This window comes from Sinocyclocheilus rhinocerous, unplaced genomic scaffold (assembly GCF_001515625.1).
Source record: "Sinocyclocheilus rhinocerous isolate Xijiao unplaced genomic scaffold, SAMN03320098_v1.1 scaffold789, whole genome shotgun sequence".
Classification (NCBI taxonomy): domain Eukaryota; kingdom Metazoa; phylum Chordata; class Actinopteri; order Cypriniformes; family Cyprinidae; genus Sinocyclocheilus; species Sinocyclocheilus rhinocerous.
This window is the reverse complement of record NW_015667306.1, coordinates 3092407-3107513: the sequence shown is the minus strand read 5'-3', so window position 1 is coordinate 3107513 and position 15107 is coordinate 3092407. Positions and strand designations below refer to the sequence as shown.

The 15107-nt window shown below is 39.4% G+C and overlaps 2 protein-coding genes across 5 annotated transcripts in view; both read right to left on the bottom strand.

The window, feature by feature from the left end:
• sfxn5a (sideroflexin 5a) overlaps positions 1 to 660 on the bottom strand; it is a 14922-nt gene extending 14262 nt beyond the window's left edge. The window contains exon 1 of the mRNA XM_016545442.1: positions 513 to 660. Within this exon, the coding sequence (XP_016400928.1) occupies positions 513 to 569 (57 nt within the window). The 5' untranslated portion in view covers positions 570 to 660. The remainder of the gene's footprint in view (positions 1 to 512) is intronic.
• Positions 661 to 2927: 2267 nt separating this feature from the next.
• rab11fip5a (RAB11 family interacting protein 5a (class I)) overlaps positions 2928 to 15107 on the bottom strand; it is a 25676-nt gene continuing 13496 nt past the window's right edge. The window contains exons 3-7 of one of the 4 annotated variants that reach the window (XM_016545554.1): positions 12541 to 13273; positions 8746 to 10061; positions 7137 to 8619; positions 5960 to 6080; positions 2928 to 5150 (exon numbers count right to left, since the gene is read on the bottom strand). In XM_016545554.1, the coding sequence (XP_016401040.1) occupies positions 4893 to 5150; positions 5960 to 6080; positions 7137 to 8619; positions 8746 to 10061; positions 12541 to 13273 (3911 nt within the window). In that variant the 3' untranslated portion in view covers positions 2928 to 4892. Of the gene's footprint in view, positions 5151 to 5959; positions 6081 to 7136; positions 10062 to 12540; positions 13274 to 15107 lie in introns of all 4 variants that reach the window. The other 3 variants (XM_016545552.1, XM_016545553.1, XM_016545555.1) reach the window with 3 other exon arrangements.

Here is a 15107-nt window from a genome sequence, read left to right as displayed (position 1 = left end):
AAAAAAAAAAAAAAAAAAAGTGCTATTGATACGCATTTTCATGAGACCGGGCTCCGTATATGACGTTTTGGGTGTTAGTAGCCTTAAGAGAATTCGAACTTCTTCTTTTTTTTTCATTTGAGGATTCATTTAAAATGCTGACCCATCGTTTTAGGCTATACTATTGTATTTCTGCCAATAATCTAAATAAAACGTGCTTGATTTTTTCTAAGCAACTAGCAACATTAATACTTATCACATTTTACAAAGCAGTTATGTCACCAACAGAGGTCACTGTTAATGCAACTTAAACAAGGAGTGAGGGCGGAAGAAGCAAACACTGCAGTGAACTGTTTGGTTTTAGCGAGAAAAGTAAACTGGATCTCCTTTGAGCAGTAAAAAGGCGATTCCTCTCAAACAACTCAGCTGAAATATTCTGTCTCCAATCCCGTCTGCAGTAAGCCTAGAGAAATCAACCAGATGCAAAAGCACATGTCTCATATTCGTACGCACTGGGTCCGGCTATTGTTTACCTGATCAAACCGAGACTCGCCGAGTCTAAACGGAGGGCACTCAGTCGATGCAGGCATGGCAGGTGTTCCCAGATGCACAGTGCAGTCAATAAGGCTGTTTTACTGAGATCTCAAAGTTACGCAGAGTTCCCTCAGAGTGGTCGAGTATCCGTATCGATGCATTTTGGGTAATGTCGTTTTCTAACAGGTCAAAGGATATGTGTGATGAATTAACTTTTAAAGAGTAGCTTAAAAATTTGCCATGAACGTCAGTGAATCCTTGTTTTTCTTTTATTAATAAATTAGGTAATTTCAGCCACCACAACTATATCATGTGGTTCAGTTTAGTCATTATTATGACCTTGTTGTTACTGTACAGGGTGTGATTTGATTCATACCCTGTAATGTATTTACCCAAGATAGTCATTCCTCAAATAGCTTGTCTACATGCTGTGCAATATTTAATTTTGTCTCCTATTATATGGTCTAAAAATATCAGAAAGACGTAATTCAGTGTGAGCAAATCTAAATCGTTTTATTACTGAGGCAAATGCCATTTGGATATAGTTTGAAGCAAAATCACTAAAATAACTATATTTAATGCTCAATATACTAGTGTTGAAATAGTGGTTTAATTTTGAGGCGCTTGAGAGCTTTGTCTTCACGTCAAATAACGACAGTTAGAGATGCATCCCAAAGTGAAAAGTTTATTTCATCAACAGAGACCTTTTCTTAGCAGAGATGCTTAAGAGCACACCAAAAGTCGACTGAACATCTCTCAGATGAGGCATTTGATAAAAAAAAGAATACACCACAACCTCCAGTTGACACTCATGTTACTACACCCTGTGAACATCCAATCAAACAGCACCTCAGCGTTTTAGGCTATACTATTGTATTTCTGCCAATAATCTAAATAAAACGTGCTTGATTTTTTCTAAGCAACTAGCAACATTAATACTTATCACATTTTACAAAGCAGTTATGTCACCAACAGAGGTCACTGTTAATGCAACTTAAACAAGGAGTGAGGGCGGAAGAAGCAAACACTGCAGTGAACTGTTTGGTTTTAGCGAGAAAAGTAAACTGGATCTCTTTTGAGCAGTAAAAAGGCGATTCCTCTCAAACAACTCAGCTGAAATATTCTGTCTCCAATCCCGTCTGCAGTAAGCCTAGAGAAATCAACCAGATGCAAAAGCACATGTCTCATATTCGTACGCACTGGGTCCGGCTATTGTTTACCTGATCAAACCGAGACTCGCCGAGTCTAAACGGAGGGCACTCAGTCGATGCAGGCATGGCAGGTGTTCCCAGATGCACAGTGCTGTCAATAAGGCTGTTTTACTGAGATCTCAAAGTTACGCAGAGTTCCCTCAGAGTGGTCGAGTATCCGTATCGATGCATTTTGGGTAATGTCGTTTTCTAACAGGTCAAAGGATATGTGTGATGAATTAACTTTTAAAGAGTAGCTTAAAAATTTGCCATGAACGTCAGTGAATCCTTGTTTTTCTTTTATTAATAAATTAGGTAATTTCAGCCACCACAACTATATCATGTGGTTCAGTTTAGTCATTATTATGACCTTGTTGTTACTGTACAGGGTGTGATTTGATTCATACCCTGTAATGTATTTACCCAAGATAGTCATTCCTCAAATAGCTTGTCTACATGCTGTGCAATATTTAATTTTGTCTCCTATTATATGGTCTAAAAATATCAGAAAGACGTAATTCAGTGTGAGCAAATCTAAATCGTTTTATTACTGAGGCAAATGCCATTTGGATATAGTTTGAAGCAAAATCACTAAAATAACTATATTTAATGCTCAATATACTAGTGTTGAAATAGTGGTTTAATTTTGAGGCGCTTGAGAGCTTTGTCTTCACGTCAAATAACGACAGTTAGAGATGCATCCCAAAGTGAAAAGTTTATTTCATCAACAGAGACCTTTTCTTAGCAGAGATGCTTAAGAGCACACCAAAAGTCGACTGAACATCTCTCAGATGAGGCATTTGATAAAAAAAAGAATACACCACAACCTCCAGTTGACACTCATGTTACTACACCCTGTGAACATCCAATCAAACAGCACCTCAGGGAAGCACTTCGAATATTTTGCACCTAAAACAAATGGTTCCACTGAACACACCCTTCATGTTCGGTGCTTAAATGCTACTTGATACGTGAGGTTAATTTAAGCCATTCTTATTTTGATTGTGACAGGAATCCACTGAAATTTACACCAAAGGAGGAAGAGTTGAGCCTATAGTCTTAAGAATGAGGATTCGGGCATCAAGCCGCTTACTGATGCATTTCTACAACTTTAAAATAAACCCTTTGCAATTCTTTAAAAAAATATCTAGGTTTTAAATGAGCTTAAAAGAAAAAAAAAAAGACATTCCAGACTTCTAAAAAATAAAATGAAATGTAGTATAGTAAACAAAAGTTTTTATTTGCAAGTTCCAGAGTTTGTACTACATAAAATGTAGCTTTGATTATCATCTTCACCATTAAAAGCATACAAATCTTCTTCTGCACACACATCTCATGACATCTCATGATAACATTCAGCCAAGGGCACTTGAACACACCTTCTTACTAGGCTGCAGGCTGTGTGCGTTGGTGAATATTTATATAAACTGCTGTTCAACACAGTGCCAACCTAAGCACATATTTCATATTACATTCCATCTGTTTAGACCTAAAAAAGTATGAATCTCTTAATTTCTGCAAAAGCCTGGCCTTCACATCTATTGCTTTCTGTTACTACTGACCTTAATAATCACGAATCGATGTACACAAACAGCATTTAAAGGAAATGAGAAAATAAATGAACTGATCGTACAGACCTTCAGACCACCCAAAAGAAAAGATGACAAAAGACCTGGCCACAAAGCAAAAAAACAATAAAAAAAAAAAATAGATATTCGCATGATTAAAATGTAACACATTTTTGAAAAATTGTAAACTTTTACATTAAGCCTTAATAAATGAACATTCATTAATCCACCTTCAACAGTCCGAGCACATGAGTCCTTAAGTGCTTCTACTCAGAAATATGTTATTGATAGATCTTGAGCTTTAGGGACTAGCACTGAAACACCATGAATATCCTGTTTTTAGAGGAAGATTCGTTTGTGCAGTGAACGTGTGCGTTTGACTACGTGCACTTCCTAAGCTGTTGAGAAAGAACGGTTGTAAATGCCTCAGTGTGAGGTTTAAAAGTGCTGCGGCCTATGCCTCTATCACACATCTACATATAGTGCTACATTGTACACAGACAGTGGCAACACTGATAGTGGCGACACCATAGAAACACCAGAATTACATTACAGTAACATTAACAGAGCCGTTGCGGTATTGAGAATACTGTAACGTTAATTTAGAGCAAATCATTTCTGGCATTTGCTGTTTTCATGGCTTTCGTTCTCTCTTCAGATCCATTTGTTCATCTCGATACCTAACAGTCTTGGGAAAGTTTAACTTGAAACACTCCTCCGCCATTAGTTTTGTAATATAATGTGCAATCTAATTAAAAGTGATGAGTTCAGCGAGAACAGAATGGAGAAAATACTGTATGATAAGGCAGCATTTGGCATTTTGTCAGAGTGGCATATATGCATTGAATACAGTATATATCCCATTCATTACACCTGAAAGCACTGGCAGCGATGTATGTGCATTGGCTCAAGCAAAGGAAGGGAGAGGAAGGACACTGACCTACAAACCGAAGCGAGAAGGTCAGTTGGTGTGAGCCTCTACCCTTAAGCTCTTAAGTAAAGTGCGGAAGACATGTAGGGAGGCACAAGCAGATTCGAAACTGGCTGATTCTGCTCTCTTTCCTGCTTTCTACGTCTCACGCTCCCTCTCGGACGCTTTCAAGTGATCTCAAACTCGAAAAAACGGATCTCAAACACCCTAAATTTTTGTTCTCGGTTCAAGCAGCTGAGCGTTACATGTTAGAAAAACGTGATAGAAGAAACAAAAGATAAATCGATGTTTTTCTTCGTGCATTAAAAACCATTCACACTAGCACTAGAAGACTGGCATGTCACAGTCATGCCTTCCTTTCGATTGACAGGTGGTTTTGGTACATAGCTGGACTGGCATGTGTCTTAGTGACATGTCTAGTGAGTGAATATCAGCTGACACACGTCAAAATGGATCCTACCAGCTTTGAAGTTTAGCAGCAGAGTGCCGACCTTTAACCATCAAATGCAAACCTGCAGTCCATACGGACCCCAGCAGAGACCCAATTATTTCTGGACACAGTTAAGAACACCAAATCTACACCCTCTCCTCCATGCCCATAGCTCTCTACATTTATATGGTTGCTGTAGCAGTGCAGGGTTGTGATGTCCACCCAGGATTCGTGGAGGGATAGTGGAGGCGTTTGTTGTATCATTTCATCATAGAGCGGACCTGCAGCAGCGTGGGGGTCTGCTCCATGATGCGTACAAGAAGCGTGTCGATGTAATCCTCTAGATCTCTGATCAGGACCTTCATCTTCTTTAGCTCCGTCTCACGCTTCTCCAGCAGCGCCCCTCGCCTCTCGTACTCCTCCCGCTCCTGCCTGAGCTCAGTATCCCGCTGGATCAGCAAATTCACCAGCTCGCTGTGGTTCAGGTGATAGTACGTGCCTCCTCCCTCCACTAGCTGCTAAAACGAGAAAGACAAAAAAAAAGATTTACAAAAATATTTTGGAGTTGATTAAAAAAAAACACTTCTGGATTATGTTTGATTTGTGATCATGTTAATGAAAGAATTATTAGAAGCAGTGCTAGTAGTAACTGAACCAGTAGATGATGGTTTAATTTGATTTATATTTAAACATGGTCATTTTAGTCAATTCATTTACAAAGAAATTTCATCTAAATGTTAAAAAATTAAAAAATATCATGTCTGTGCATAATACGGTTTCTACAAATATAACAATCAGCACAAATGTTTTCAACAGTAATAAGAAATGCACCAAATCATCATATTAGAATGATTTCTGAAGGATCATGTGACACTGAAGACTGGAGTAATGATGCTGAAAATTCAGCTTTGCATCACAGTAATAAATTACATTAAAAAAATTGTAATAATATTTCACATTATTACTCTTTTTGCTTTTTTTATACAAATGCAGCTTTGGCGAGCATAAGAGACATTTTTCAAATATATATATTTTTTTAAAAGCCAACCCCAAACTTTTGAACTGTAGTGTGAATGTGGCAAAATTATATCTAATACTTTTGAGATAAATAGAGCAGTAATATTGCTTTAACTCAAATAATGATCAGAGTAGGAAAAAGTTGTAATTGCACTGTATTTAGAAGCCAATAAGGAGATCAAGTGCATGACAAGTGAAAGCTGACTAAATGATTTCAGGTTCATCAGTGTCAATGAATTAAATGCGATCTGTTTACTCAAATAGCAAATGTATTATCTACAAAGCAGACTGCTTTATACTCATGCAGTACCTTCTTGTCAGCATCCTGGCCTGTTCGTCCTGAGTGGATGGTGGATTTAAGCTTCTCTAGTACTGAGCGACCCTCTGACCTTTTCTCATCAGGAGGTGTCAATGGCTTCACTGGGTGTGGACTAAAAGACATAATGACACAGCAAGATTAGATGGGAAAGAGTGCAATAAACAATGGTGACAGCTTCATATAATGAGTCAATGAATTTATTCACAACAGCACACCACTTAAGACGTTTTCATGAAAAGTCCTTAGTTTTGAGAGAAAGGAGATCTCAAGAATGCAATAAATGCTATCTTCGGTTGCCATCCTATAACCCCTTAGACCAGATGCATTAAGGATAACAGAGTCAAAAATACGCAAGAAACCAAGCCAAGTCCCCGAAATCATAGAAACTTAAATTTACTTAGGCAAGCTTCCTGTGGACTCAACAACACACACTCACAGCTCACTAGGTTAACACCTGCTAATTGAAGCGAGGCTCCCCCATCTCTACTGTAGGATCCACAAGAGAGTGTGAGCCTATGTCTGACTGTCCATGGAGAAATCAGGAGACATGCTGCTACCACAAACAAATTAACACAAGAGAGAAGATGTGGACGAAGGGGAAGAGTCACCCTGCAACCCGGGAAAGTGAAGCGCATTGATTGCTGCATATAATAAGACATCCCAAAAAACACCTTGCCCAACCCCATAACACCATTTTCACAAGAAACATACCTCACACCACATATTTGCAAAAACAGGAAATCTGTAGTTATTGATACTGGCAAGATATCAATGGTAGATGCATGCAGAACCTCAGTTTGAGATGCTGTAGCCCTTGTGTAGTCCAACACCAAAATAATTTCAGTCATGTATGGACTATATACTGGTGGTCTTATGTGTATCAGCCAATAAATGGTGCTTTTTAATGGTATCAATGCAATATATTTAAGCTAAATATAAATAATCAGTTATTAGCACTGGCCAAAAATGTTGGTTCAGCACAAATTTCTAGGAGTTTCAATAATTACAGATTTTACCTTTAAACATCACTGAGTGAAGACAATTGCAACGCAGAATGAAAGTGACTGGTGAGCCCAAGGAATTAAAAAAAAATACCAGTGCAAGATCAAGACCTTGAGGAATCAACCTCGGTCTCATTTGACATCTACAACAAAGCTGGAGACCTCACCTGCTCTGATGATCAGATGTCGGTGTTTTATCCTGGAGAAAAGGATTGTATGCTGTAGAATTCACAGCCTGCATAGTAGGAAGAGGAGCAGCAGGTTCTGGACGTGGCACCTCTGAGGTACGGGGAATTGTGGGGAAGGGGAATAGCTGGGGCAGCGCATTAGTGTCTACTGCTACATGTGGTGTTGAGGAAGCTACAGGTGAAAGGTTGAACAAAGAAGATGTAAAGTTAAGGCTACGATCATGCCTTGAAGCCAGCGATGGCTGGTCGAAGGGTGAAGGGGCTGATGGCTGGGATAATGTGGGCCAGTTCACTGGAAATAAGTCAGGTGTCACAGAATGTCGAACAGCTGGAGTTGTCCAAAAATCAATATTTACTTCTAGACTATCTGTTCGTTTAGGATTTGGTTCTGGGTCATTGTGAGTGTCTGCAGATTCAGGGTTTGCCACCAGACCTTTGCTAATACTAGGAAGGTGCATTTCAGTTGGCTGGGGTACAAAGACGTTTTTCAGGTCAGAATCAGTTATGACAAGGTCCTGAGTGATACTGGAGGTTTGTTCTGATGAACAATTGGATACAAACACATTAGAATCAGTCAACTGGACTAAATGCAAGTTGTTCTCTGATACAATCCCAAAAGGTTCTATATTAAAGGATCCATCTTTTGGGCAGGTTTTACTCTCATCTACCAGACATGTGTCTGTATCTAATGGTGCAAGCTGAGCCTCAAGTTCTGCTATCATTTCTGAGGTAACAACAATTGGTGATATATCTTTGGGAAAGTCGGATTTCTCAACAATGTCCCCTGAGGGGTTGCACTGTAGCACTGCTTCATCAAAATCTGACTTTATCATGTTCTCAGATGAAGTACTGAGTGAAGGGGCTGATTTGGGGGAAAAGGTATGCGTTTCTGGCAGGAGGTCCAATAGGGAATTATTTGGTAGAACATCTTGTTTTGGTAAGGCTTCTGGAGAAGGATTAATGTTTTCTGCTATGACCTCATCTTGCTTACAACCCATTTCTGGTATGTCTTTCGCAGATATGTCATCTTGTTGCACAACATTAGGGATATGGTTTGGCAAGGATTCAAATTTTGAACTGTCTTCCTCAGAAAGATCATGTCTTGGTTTCACTTCCTTTGTGAGCTCTAAGCTAGGGGAAACTGGGAAATCCTGTTGAGATACACAAGTAAGATAATGGTCTGAATCTGCACTCTTGTACATGCTGTGGAGAAGAACGCTACCAGGTGAGAGCACTGAGTTTAGATCCGATGCATCCTCCTCTGTCCCTGTTCTAATTCCAGTGTTGGGATGGAGATGTTCTACAGGAAGTGTCGGTCCATTAGAAGGCATTACTTCTTCCTCTTCACTGATGGTGCTGAGTTGACTTACCAGGTTATCTTTCTTAAATGGACTAGTTGGCAACTCATTGACTTTCTCTTGTTTGTCCTCCTGCATGTCATTAGACATGGATTTTGGGAGTACTGGAAAGGAAGGGCCATCAATTAGGTTCTCAGGAACAAATTCTTCAATTTCAGAACATATATCTTTACTACTGACACCCTCTAAGATACCATTTCCTGATTCATTCTGTAGCATGGTGTCCATACCTGCATCCGTTTTCTCTCCATTCTTGACTGGCAGAGCAGTTGATACTAGGGAACTCTGTCCTGATTGAACATGGAATACTAAAGGTTCAGTGGCTTCAACTAGGGACTTTCCACTTAACGCCACATTTTGAATGAGTGAGGCATTTGATCCCCAAAATTTTTCATCGAATTGTGTTATATTACTTTGAATGATGTCAGACTGTGGAGAAAGACGGTGCTCAATAGACTGGTGGTCTAGGTCTCCACCTAAGGAATCAGATATCACTGTTGACTGTTCCAGGGTGTCACCTAAGCTGTTGTCTCCACAGAATGGCATATGATCTTCATGGACTGTCCCAGATTCAATATCTTTAGCAAACTCTAGCATTTCAGGCCTCTGTGATGTTTCAGGACTCACAGACACCCCCTCTGAGAACTCAAAGGAGATACTAGGAGGAAGTTCAACAGTGTCTGCTTTTGATACTGATGGCTGTGTGACACTTTGTTTGGTCTTTGGGTGGTCTTCAAGAGTTGTGTCATCAGCACTGTCTTCATTGTTGGAGTGAGGTGACAGTGCAGGATAAGGGCATGCAAGTGTATTCAGTTCAGAAAACTCTAAACTGGAATTTTCAGGCAAGGAAATTTCAGATGAATTGAGATCAAATTCTGGGAAGACATGCACCCCGTGAGCAGTGAGGTCAGGCTTGTTAGAACTAGAGCAAATATAATTAACATCACTTTCTGAAACTTGAGGTGTGTCAGCAGCAGTTTCCTTAGATGTCTCTACAGTACTTGCTGAAGCAGTTCGTCCTAAATCAGTTGGGTAATTTGTATCCGACACCATTAAACCACCCAATGCACCTGAGGGCTCTTGATTATTTGTTTTCATGAAGAGAGCAGGGGGTGTAACCAAATTTGTTGTTTCATTCACCTCCTCGGACTTCAATCTGTCCTTAGCAAAATGTTCAAAGTCATCCTTTTCTGTCGGCCCCTTGAAGTGAGAAATTAAAGGATCAAATGATATATCCATTTGGGAAGGTTCTTTTTGGTTTCCAGTCCTTAGCAAATCTGGGGTGGCATTACCATCAGACTGCGAGTGGGTTGAGCTAAAGAGAGAGGGCACATCAGGAGTTAAAGGAGCAGCAGACTGAAGCTCCTGAATGAATGGATTCTGCTGTGTGTGTGGGAGGAACGGATTGGCATCAAAAAGGGGTAGGGGAGAAGTGAAGGGATTAGCGTTTTTGTCAGCCATACTCTGTGAAGGGTCATTAAAGGTCAAGGGTACAATGGGACAGATTGTACTGGCACTTGAGTCTGACTGAGGAGACACCAGCGGGCTGTGAAAGGAAGGTATATAAAGTACACACCATTAGTGACCGTGGCCTCCATTAAACTCATAATAACGGCGAGAAACATTGATGGCCATAAGCAATGACCAGTGACCTTCACCGTCCAAAATGTGAAATCCTTCAGACAAGAGAGACTAACAGCACTCCCACAGCACTGCATGAGTACTAATTGTGCACAATGCTATTTTAAACAATAATAATAATAATAAAATAAAATAATATAACCCCAAAACAACCAAAATAAGAAACACCAAAAAAGAAAAAAAAAAGAATTAAAAAAACTAGAACTTCTAAATAGAGGCCATGTTGTGGTCGAAATACTATACTATCATATTTAGCAGCGTACATACTCTGGATAATATGCTTTTTTTATATATATGTATATGTGATATATTGTTGACATTTACGGTGAAATATGCAGTATAAAATCAGAGCACACTAGGATCAGGTAGATTCCCCAGAGTGCAATGGCAAACATAGGTCATATGATAACTTCTCAATATACTACAGTTTAATAAATTTGGTCTACTGTTTCTTTTGCTGTTCAGAGAAATACCATTGCAGTAGTGCCTTGTCATGTGGCAGGCAGTATGATGTAAGACAATATTTCGAACACAGTGTCTGGCTAGACCTGCTTTACTCTGAGAAACGAAGAAATGCTGAGTTTGAAAGGTCATGACAATCACCCAACTATATCAGAGGGAGAGGTGAGAGGCAGAAAAAAGAAAGACAGAGCAAACAAGATAGACTTCTACAGAGTGACATCTATGCCCATATAGTTAAGCTCACAAACAAAATCCCTTTTTGCTTTAAGCAAGTAAACATAAGAGCATGTGATTGGTTGGGGTATTTGACATGTTCCAGTAGTTGAACTTCAGTGACATTTCTATTAATTCATTTGAACTGGATGTCGCAGAGATAATAAAAGCATGCTAGAAGCCAGTTGCTTGGGAAAAAAATTTACAATAGTTGTGAGCTAAACGGCATTGTAAATGGTGATTGTCAAAATAACACTGTTTTTATGTTAGGTCAAGGCTTAATCTGTATCCATTTAATAGGTCATTAGTAATAAAGATTTAGCCTGTTATGGGACATTTCATGGGTGAATAATAACTCGATCAGTATAGATTATATTCTCTTTGGTCTATTTGTGTAAACACATTTATCTCACTTCCATCAGGATTATGAGGGACACAAATGATTGCATCACAGAAATAGCACTGCTATTTCCAGAATTTTTGTGTTTTGCTGTGTAATCCTACCATAAATCATAGTCTAAGCATTTAATTTTAATCTCAAAGTTATCAAGAAGCAAATTCCAAAAGGTATTTTTGCGTCTTTGACAGACGCAAATATGGTGCATTTTGTAGGGTCATTAGAAACAAATGTAAGCAACTAAATACTGCAAAAAAAGAGCCAAGAACTTTGCAGTTTATGATAACACGGTCTTAGAAAGATAATTTTAAAGTCTGAGGTTGTACTAATTTCAAAACCCAAGACACAAAAGGGCAATACTGGAAGCATAAGTTGTATTCGCTTGTTTTTTGACTAATAGGATTTAAAATAAAGTGTCAGTGACGTCTTCGCACATGTACCAAATGTGCAGATATGAGCTGTAATGCTGCTCTCTTCTGAGTAATCTCACTTCAAGTGCCCTACAGAGTGAGTACAACATAATGATGCTCACTGTGGGATTTGCTCCAAGACATCAGCAGGAAACTTCAACATGAGATTAATTCAATATGCCTGGAATTCACAGATTTAATTAGCTAAAATCACTTTCTTTTCCCCCTTCACGTTTACGTTTTTGATGAAAAATTGAAGATGTGACAAAATTGCAAGCTCTCCCAATTAACACAGGGATTTGATGAATTTGCAAAATCCTAGAGGGTCATGTATCTGTTTATGATCACGTGTGTGTACGTATCAGTTGACGCAGCATGAAGAGGTGTTTCCCTGCTTTACAAAAACCCAAACCAAAGCTCTGAAAAAATAGAACAGAGTGTGATCTACCATCACCCATGAAAAATGAAAATATTTACCAAACAATGAACAGCATACACACCTACAACAGAAACAAGAATGCAGTTATACTGGTTTAGGTCAGTGACAGAATTAAACTGAGTGACTCCTCCCATTCATAGTGAACACAAACACTCCCACACACATTCAGATCCATCTGTCTGCAGTGCAAAAATAGCACTTGCCGATTAAAATGGAGAAATCAAATCTTGGTATTGAGGGAGAACAAGTGTGAAAGAGAGAGAGAGAAAGAAAGAAAAAGAAAGTTAAAAGGAAACAACTCAAGATTTCAGGTTTCCAGGCAACACCTCCCTCTGCAATGGAGATGCTGAAACTAGATCTATGGCTGCATGTCACAATGTTCACTCTCACTGAACCACAAAAACACACACACACATACTTCTATTTAGCATTTCTAACATAAAATCGGCAAAGATAAGTTTACCTGGGTTTACTGTGTGAGTCCTTGGAGCTGAACCATCCTTTATGTTTGACTTCTACAAGTGGTTGAGCACGTTCTGCTTCCTCTTTGCTCGCGATTGGTCCTTTCCTAGCCGAATCACCTTTCCCATGTGAGAACAGGCCCCTCCTTTTCTTGCTCTGAGTCTCTGTCTCTCCAGCAGATATCACTGTTTCCATCTCGACCTCATCTGTAACTCTTCCAGCTTGCTCTAATGCTTGAACGATGGCGGCTTTTTCTTCCTCTCCGGGTTTATCAAAGGACCAGCGACGGCCATCCACAGGGCCGCCGCTCTGCTTGTCTTCCCCACGGCGAGAGAGGTTCTGCAGGGAGAGGGAGAGAGAGCCCTTCTGAAGCACCCCCAGGGCTGGGAGCGGGGGCTCGGGCCTTGGCTTTGACTGGGACTTGGGTAGCTGTGTCTCTTGGGATTTCGGCTGAGCTGACTGGGTTTTCTGGGACTTGGCTGGCAGCGTGGTTGCCTGTGGTTGACCTGACTGAGTTACTGGTTTGGTTGACTCTGGTTGAGGTCGCTGTAGTACGAGTGACGGTGGGTGGTGAGTAAGAGGAGACGTTTCCACCGGATTCCCGTTCACCCACACTGAAGGAAGGAGAATAGGGGTGTCGTTCTCTGACGTCACAGAATGAGGCACTGGTAAGCTGATGTCGTACATCACATGTCTGACAGGGGACACCTGTGGTGAGGGAGCCACTGTGTGTTCTGAAAGAGAAAGAGCATTGTTGTTTTCTTAAATTTGTGATGTAATAAAAGAAACAACAGACTTTAGTCCCACTTTATATTAGGTGGCCTTAACTACAATGTACTTAATTAAATCATTTGTTCATATTGTCTTGCAAAACACTTTTGCTGCTATTGAGGCGGGATACAGGTAAGGTTAGGGACAGGTTTGGTGGTAATGGTAGGTTTAAGGGTGGGTTAAGGTGTAAGAGATGGGTCAACAGTGTAATTATAAATGTAATTACAGAAATTTATTACATATGTAATTACATGCAGGTATTAAAGGGTTAGTTCACCCAAAAATGAAAATTTTGTCATTAATTACTCACCCCCATGTCGTTCTAAACCCGTAAGACCTCCGTTCATCTTCGGAACACAAATTAAGATATTTTTGATGAATTCTGAGAGCTCTCTGACCCTCCCATAGACAGCAATGTAATTACCACGATCAAGGTCCAGAAACGTAGCAAGGAGATCGGTAAAATAATCCATGTGACATCAGGGGTTCAACCGTAATTTTACGAAGCTACGAGAATACTTTTTGTACGCAAAGAAAACAATAATAACGACTGTGTCAGCTGCGCCTGACACAGAATAGCGTACGCTGTTTGTGTTCAGTGGATACTCTCCAAAATGGCACCAGGGTGACGCGGAGGAGACGAATTGTTGAATAAAGTCGTTATTTTTGTTTCCTTTGCGTCGGAGGTCTTACGGATTTAGAACGACATGAGGGTAATTAATGACAAAATTTTCATTTTTGGGTGAACTAACCCTTTAAGTACAATGTAAAAACAGGTATGTACACTAAGTGCATTGTATCAAATGATTAATTTAAAAAGTACATAGTTAGTTAAGGCCGCCTAATATAAAGTGAGACCTACATTTTTTTCTTCCATATTTTGACATATATCTGAGTGAAACAAAGTATCATAAAGGAAAAAATGTAGTGTGGGGACTTGTTTCTCATCAGTTGTTGATTGGATGGATCTGAATTCGAACTTGTAGGGAAGGGGTGGAGTTTAAATAGACTAAATAACTGGAGAATCCAGTATGTCACCAAAGAGAAGTATGTAGTTTCACTGAAAGGTCGAGTTATAACTAGAGCCCGACCGATATGGGTTTTTTGGGGCCGATACCGATACCGATATTAGGGAGTAAAAAAAAAGGCCGATATCGATATATCGGCCGATATTCTTTGTGTATATTATAGTACAATACCAGTCAAAAGTTTGGACACTTTCCCATTCGTGTGTCCAAACATTTGACTGGTACTATATATATAGAATACATTATATACATAAACAGAATATATATACATAAACAAATTTTTTGCAATGATCACTCAAATGTGGTGATCAAACACATACAATGACGTGACAGAGATACGTAATGGAGGCAGGGCATTTAACAATTTAACAATAAACTTTATTATCCAAAATGAGTCTGACATCAGTGCACTGAACAGTAAAGTTGAAGTTTATTCAACTTTAATTCAATTCAATTCCATTCAACCTTTAAAGTGTATTTCACTTCGGAACATTCATTCACGGATTTGCGCCACTGTCTTCACACACAGACGAAACTTACTAGAGAAGTGTGAAGTGTGACATAATATACCTCTGTAAATAAATACAATATAAATAGGGATGCACCGAAATGAAAATTCTTGGCCGAACAAAATTAAACACTGGGCCCAGGCCGAAGGCCGAATACCGTTTTACCTTTTTTTTTTTTTTTCACCATTGCATAAATTAAAAAAGTCAAAATGTGCTTTTTACTGTTTTGTCTTGCTTTTCAAAAAATAAAAATAAAAAAA